The sequence below is a fragment of the Scardinius erythrophthalmus genome (assembly GCF_964197995.2).
Source record: "Scardinius erythrophthalmus genome assembly, chromosome: 7".
Lineage (NCBI taxonomy): Eukaryota > Metazoa > Chordata > Actinopteri > Cypriniformes > Leuciscidae > Scardinius > Scardinius erythrophthalmus.
In genome coordinates, this window is record NC_138227.1 from 33,353,191 (window position 1) to 33,360,492 (window position 7,302).

Here is a 7,302-nt window from a genome sequence, read left to right on the forward strand (position 1 = left end):
GAGTTTCTAGTGATCCTGAAGACATTGATTAGCTTGCTCAGGTGTGTTTGATCAGTGTTGGAGCTAAACTGTGCAGGACAGCGGCCCTCCAGGACCGAGTTTGAGGAACCCTGGGGTAGATCATACAGATATACATCATCTTTGTGGAAACCCTGAATCGTGTGGGACACATGCTCTGGGGTTCAAGAAGAAAAGCAGAAATAAAAAGGAGGCTTATTTACTGAGATATTTATTTGAAAGGTTGCTGCCTGCCTATCATGACTGCAAACGTGTGCAAGTACACGTACAGAAATAGATCATCATGAAGTTCCAAAGTGGGCGGCGCTTAGAGAGTCTGTGACTGACGTCAGGATTTGCGGCTGTCATGTTAGGGCGGGAAAATCAGTTAGTTTAGTTTACCTGATCACCTTGTGTGTTGTGATCTCCCTTTCAAAAAAGGGCACAGTTTTTTATTTTCAAACATGAGAATTCACATTTTTATTTGTACGGTTTTCGGTGCATGGGGATGAACGTCACCGCATCTAGCCACTGTGGCCCCGCCTCCTTTGACGTCAGACGTCACAGCAGCTGTTTCCCTGTTTCAGACCCATTTCGATTGGACGATTTTTAAGTGATTTTAGCCAATCACACTCACCCAGGTCAGAACAAATGAACAGGAAGAAAAGATGGCGGCGAGGAACGGAAAGAATGGTCTACTGGAAAAAGTAAGAAACCTTTATTGTATATCGCCTTTTATGAGATTTTATGAGTCTTGAGGGCACTACGTAGTTTAGTATTTTTTACATATTTCATCTTTTGCATTCGTTATTCGGACGTGGATGTTGATGCGACCATGGCGCTCGTTTGCGTGTAACGAGTATAAAACGTAAACTTGTATAAATGAATGCACACGACGAGTGCAATTTTTTATTTTATTTTTATCATGTGTATTGAAAACTGTAGAATGCCATTTAAATGTCTAGATACAGAAGATGACACAGCATTGCACTATGTTGCACACAATATTGTGTTGTGCTCATCATTTCCTTCGCCTTCAGCGTGTCACTTTAACGTTAGTATGCTTTCATTTGGTTTCAATTTCGGTCAAAACGGACGAAACAGTTTTACTGTGATTTTCTTGTTAGTTGTGATCTGAAACGTAGTATTTCAAATTGGTGCTTTTCAGACGCTTTGTCAGAAGCTGGTTTACAATATTTTAAATAAAGCGAATTGGATAACGTTACAAATGCACAAGCTTTACGATAAAAATCTCCATATAATATAAAAGGCAAAACTGCCTAAATACTAACATACTATGGTTATTCAGGAAATCTATAGTATATCCACTATTATGCAAGTTAAATAAAATCAGAAATCCCCCAAATACCTGTAGGCCTTTTTTTTTTTTATATATTATTTAAAGATGTTTTTGATTATTTACTCTGTCATTTGTTGCTGAAAGTAGTGATGCGGATTTAATTTTCACAAATACACAAAGTTTCTGACGTGGCTGAAAGTGATGACTTTCTGTTCAGTTATGCCAGATGATAGTTCAGTAGCTGTGGGCTGATTTAGATCAATAACTTGAGGTTTTTTGAGGGATTTATTAAAAGATTCATGCTACACTAGTAGCAACCATATGTTACAGAGTCCGGCCAGTGAATGCAATGCAATTGAACGATGTAGTCTAATAGATGCATTTTGTAATTGCATTTCATCACATTCAATTCAAACTACTAACTTTATACAATATAATCTTATAAAAACATTTCTTTAAGCTGTCAATTCAGTAGCAGCACAGACATATTCATTTAGCTTAAAATGTGTACAGTAAGTTTGCATACCTATCTTGCACATATGAAAATATTAAATAATCTATTTGGCTTGACAATGTGGCTTGCTAAAATCATATTGCATGTGTTTCAGTGGAGGATTGATGAAAAGCCAGTGAAGATCGACAAATGGGATGGTGCAGCTGTGAAGAACTCTCTAGATGATGCAGCTAAGAAGGTCTGTTATATATAATTCATTTCATTTTACATATTGCACATATACTGGTCAAAAGCTTGGGAACATTACTTTTTTTATGTTTTTGAAAGAAGTTTATTATGCTCATCAAGCCTGTATTTATTTGATCAAAAAATAATAATAATATTGTGAAATCTTTCTAATATGCTGATTTGGTGCTCAAGAAACAATTATTATTATTATTATTATTATTATTATCTAATTAATACTTTTATTCAGCTAAGACACATTAATTTGATCGAAAGTGACCATTAATGTTACAAAAAAATAAATAAATGTTGTTCTTTAGAACTTTCTATTCATCAAAAAATCCTGAAAATATCTATAACGTTTTCTACAAAAAAATATGTTAAGCAGCAAAACTTTTTAAATTGATAATAGTATCAATAATAACTGAGCAGCAAATCATATCAGAATGATTTATGAAGGATCATATGACACTGAATAAATTGCATTTAACAATATTAACTTTGTTATAAATTATACATTATTTTAAATAGTAATATTTCACAATATTAATAATTTTTACTGTATTTCAAATCAAATAAATGCAGCCTTGGTGAGCAGAATAGACTTCTTTCATTAAAAAAATCTTAATTGTTCCAAACATTTGACTGATTATGTGGTTTCTTGAGTGATTTACTTTGTTTTTATACTGGTTATGTCCATTTAGATGAGTTTTTAAATCATCTACTTTTCTTTCTCCCCCCCCCCACAGGTTCTGATTGAAAAATATGGCTACATTGAGAACTTCAACTTAGTGGATGGACGTCTGTTCATTTGCACGATCTCCTGCCTTTTCGCCATTGTAGCTTTAATTTGGGATTACCTCCACCCGTTCCCAGAGTCCAAGCCCGTGCTGGCGTGTTGTGTTGTTTCATATCCTTCATTGTCAAACCTCCAGCACAAATCGTTGCGTCTCTATTGTGTTTCGAGTTTGCTCAATGTAAATGAATGTAAATTGGGCACTGCTTCAGTTCTTGTCCTTAACAGATCAACACATACTTCATAATGATGGGGGTTTTGACCCTGTACACTTCCTACAAAGAGAGGAACATCTTCCTTGTGGCCTTGCAGAAGGACCCAGCTGGAATGGACCCAGATCACAATTGGCAGCTGTCCTCTAGCCTAAAAAGGTGAGAACTTTTTTTCTTATATTTATTTGTGGTGGTCAAACAAACCCTTACCATAAAGACCCTGATATACGTTCTTTAAAAGAAGTTTGAAATGCATGACCAGCGATATAGAGACGCGGCCCACGCTGCTGAGAGAGGCTTTTAGATGAATATTTAAATATGTTCTGTAGGGGTGTAACGATACCCTCATGTCACGATTCGATACATATCACAATACTGAACTGACGATACGATATTATTGCGATACTCCAAGACATATGATTAAAGATTAACAAAAAATGTACAGTTTATTGAACTGATCAATTTAATATTACATTGTGTGTATAAATGAATATTTTTGGACTTGGTGCTGGAAACCCAAAGCACAGGACAATAGAGACACCAGAATAACAATATTCATGATTCTGAAGTTGAAATGTTATTTTAGACGAATATGTTTCTCTGTCACTGACTAGATACATTTAAAATAATGTAGGCCACTTTTTGACACAGATATTCCCCTACTGCATTATTATACATTATATTCAACATTATATATAATATTTTAATGTAGTACTGACACTAAAACTCTGAAAACTTAATTTTTTTTCTCACATAGTAATTTTTATTTTGGGTGAACAATTCACGATACATATTGCATGTTGCATTTTTGTATTGCGATATATTGTGACACGATATATACACCCCTGATGTTCTGTGTTCTTTCCCAAAATATACACGCAACAAAAATGACAGAGGTGAGAAAGCATCTGATCATAGCGATATAGATGTTTCTGCAATTCAGCAGTCAAGTCGCGTTTATTTATAGCACAGATTTACAGAATTAAACATGAAAAATAATTAGTTAATTATATTTATATTTTAATAATTATTTTCATTTAGAATTACAAGCTCATGTTTTTACTCGTCTGACCTTGGACTAAACAGAAGAAATAAACCGGAGAAGATTTCCATGTCAAAGAAGGCGGAGCCTCAGAGACACGCCCAACTATTATGTCATCGTCATGGACCAATGATAGTTTGAAGGCGTTTGCCTGCCGGAGCGAACTTTTCCAAGATTTGAGCGAAATCCAATAATGAACTGGTGTGACGTAATTTCGAACAAAATCAGGCCAAAACTAAGTTTGTTTGATCCAAACAAATTAGTTTTGGCCTGATTTTGGTCAATTATGTCACACCAGTTCATTCTTGGATTTCATTTAAGCATAGCGGGGTCTCAACTGTTAAACATCGGTGCTATACAGAACACCCCAGCAACTAGTGCTGGGTAACTTGAATGGTAGATTTCTTGATTATCTGAATTTTTCTCTTCATTTTGATAAACCAATATAGATTGTTAAATTCCAAAAAGCAATCTTTTAGTCCAGTGCTTCTCAAACATGTCCTGGGAACCCCCTTCCACTGCACTTTTTCAAGACAGTCTTGCGTTTATCACCAAATTCAAGTCTTGCTTAAGAGTAGAATCAGGTTTGCTAGATGAGGCAGACATACAAAATGTGCAGTGGTCTGGTTAACCAGGACAGGTTTGAGAAGCACTGTTTTAGGGCTTGTTTACACCTGCCCACTTCTCTGATCGGACTGCTATCCGATTTTAAAAAGTGAATTTGAAATCTATTCGTGAAATTTGTGTTGAAGCTCCACCCTATTAGCAATGCCATTCCTCAGGAAAAAAAGTTTACTAAATGGCTTGTGTCCATTAGGTTTGATGACCAGTATACGTTAAGAGTGTCCTTCACTGACGGGAAAACCAAGCTGTTCAGGGAGACGGAGTTTACAAAGTCGGTCGGGGTGTTCTTCGACGAGAACGGGACGCTGGTGATGGACCAATTTGAAAAATATGTCTCAAAGCTTCATGACACATTGGCCACAGAGAAGAAGACAAAGTAACGGTTAGTCTCAACTGGCGACGCAGGCCTTCAGCGACCCAGCGCACTCAGTAACGGTGGCTGTAGTGGGACAAAACACAGATGTTATTCAGGCTAGTGTGTTATCACAGTTTAGCTCTCAGCTCTAACATTACATAAGGTCAGCACAGTGTTTTCTTATTGCTAAAAAATTGTCCAATTTTCTTTTATGTGAGCCATGTTTTTGTTTTTTAAATGCAAGTTCAATTTATAACCGGTGTCTCAGTTTAGTGCTCTTTATTAAAAAATAAAATAAGTTCACATGATTTTTTTTTTCTTTTCTTTTTTTAATCAGAAGCTGTTCACATTAGGGTTTAAATGTTGGAAGAATACTGATATTTTCATAAAACAAAACGAGTCCCTCCTTCCTTCAGGAGTGTTTTTGGATCAGAGGTGATCTACATTAGTGCTCCCACATTTCACAACGCCTTGTGAAGCGTTGAGTGTCTGAAACAAGCAGATTTTTGTACATCTGAGCACCAGTGTATATATATATAGAGCCTTATTAAATGTCTGTTTAATCTGCATATTTTATTTCCTGTTCTGAATTATATCTGTTTAGGCTTTAAAGGACAACGGAAAGCAAAGAAATGAACTATGTCCATCTGTCGTGTTGTCCCCCTACCGCTTTGATACTTTTGTGTTTGGCCATTAATGCTTGAACCAGGGATAACCGTTTTACGTTCCCTTGTGAGCATTGGATCAGTCTTGACCTGTTTTTCACACTCAGGAGTGAATGGACCTGAATTTCCTGGTTTTCTGTCAACAGCCATTTTCATATAGATTATCTTAATTTATTTTGAAAAGTTTTGAACCGTACATCTGGTTGCAGTTTGTTTCTCCATATTGTGAAATATTAGGCCTTCTGAAATCCACGGGGACTTCTCAACGGTTTTTGTCTAATGATATTCAGCTTTAGCTACCCATATTGTATGTGCCTGTTATTCTCAAACAAAAAAACAAAAAAATACAAAATAAAGTAAGGCATTTTTACATTTGTGTTTTGCTGTCATTATTTCAGGAACATTTGCCAAGTTTGTTTGTTTGCTTTTGTGATTGACCACATTTGCTCCTTTTCTAATTAGGGTTCATATTCTGATCAAACGTTTCTGCAAAGGACGTGACAAGAATATTCCAATTATAAATGATTATGAAAACTGATGCAACATTCAGTTTAAGTCAGTATACAAATTAGATTGCTAGTTTTATTTTTCAGATTTTGAATATCCACTGTAATAAAATATAGTAAATATTCCAGCAAAAATAGTTCTTCAGTTTCTTGAATTTTCATAACCATCTGTATCTTGTCTCAAGTTCAGATGTGTGTGCAGGATAACGTTGTGTTTTACATAACTCTGAATTCCAGTTAATACTAGCATGTGCCAGATAAGTTTTCCATAGAAACCATAATATCGGCTTCCTTGTTTACATGCATATGTAATTGGAATAAAGGACCATATTCCAATAAAATCTAAATGGAGTCATTCACTTCAAAATATGGGCATTTTGTGTCAAAACAACCAAATTTCAGAAACTTTCCCAGCTAAAATTTTATATATCCCATATATTTGGGATTGTGGGCCTTAAATTGTGGGATATAGGGTCTTAAAAATGAAGATACCAAAACATTTTTGGTAAGAACCAAAATCTAAAATAATATAAGGATATCTTTAATACTTCTTGAGTCCCAGATATGCAAACTTGAAGGGGAAACAGTGCTTTTTCCCATTTTTGAACTGTCATTATTGACACATAATGTAACAGATTGCTAAAGTCAATAGATTTTACTAATATACCAAAAATAAAAATGCTGCCACTTTTCTATAGTTATTTCCCCCTCCTGTAATTTGTCATTTTGACCCCCTCTACAAAATAATGGATTTCACAGTAAATATTCATTCATGGTGTTTAATATTTTGGCTTTCTTCTTTATGTATTTCTTTCACCAAAAAGCAAAATCAAACCAACTGGTTGAGTTGACATGAAATGGACTTCTCCAATCATTTAGTTCTCTTAAATTTCTTTTCTCCCAGTCAACAATCTATAATCCAGTCCTTTGTTTATTTTTTCGATAACCCTTTTTTACTCTGATGTATGTCACTACTGGAGAAAAGATCTGTCGCTAATGCATTGCATCTTAAAAATCAACTGTGTGAGGTTTGCATGTTAAGTCATATGCAATACCGCAGGTCATTGCATTGACCACATGCAACTATTGAATGAGATGCCACGAATAACACTTTTATCCTTTCAAA

General features: G+C 35.2%; 1 protein-coding gene across 2 annotated transcripts; it reads left to right on the forward strand.

Moving 5' to 3' along the window:
• Window positions 1–91: 91 nt before the first annotated feature.
• Window positions 92–6,042, forward strand: spcs2 (signal peptidase complex subunit 2). 2 transcript variants are annotated; one of them, XM_081369802.1, is made up of 5 exons: window positions 92–704; window positions 1,906–1,989; window positions 2,726–2,886; window positions 3,009–3,143; window positions 4,844–6,042. In XM_081369802.1, exons 1-5 carry the CDS (start codon window positions 666–668, stop codon window positions 5,028–5,030), a joined length of 606 nt encoding a protein of 201 aa, XP_081225928.1. In that variant the 5' UTR covers window positions 92–665; the 3' UTR covers window positions 5,031–6,042. The 2 variants fall into 2 exon arrangements, with proteins under 2 accessions (XP_081225928.1, XP_081225929.1); XM_081369803.1 differs by having other exon boundaries at window positions 646–704; window positions 2,726–2,878; window positions 3,001–3,143.
• Window positions 6,043–7,302: the final 1,260 nt, after the last annotated feature.

Excerpts from the sequence above, each read along its gene's own strand:
- spcs2 (XM_081369802.1), top strand. The coding sequence starts at position 666 with ATGGCGGCGAGGAACGGAAAGAATGGTCTACTGGAAAAA. Across the intron at positions 1,990-2,725 it reads TAGATGATGCAGCTAAGAAG|GTTCTGATTGAAAAATATGG; the intron begins GTCTGTTATATA and ends CCCCCCCCACAG. Across the intron at positions 2,887-3,008 it reads CTGGCGTGTTGTGTTGTTTC|ATACTTCATAATGATGGGGG; the intron begins ATATCCTTCATT and ends ACAGATCAACAC.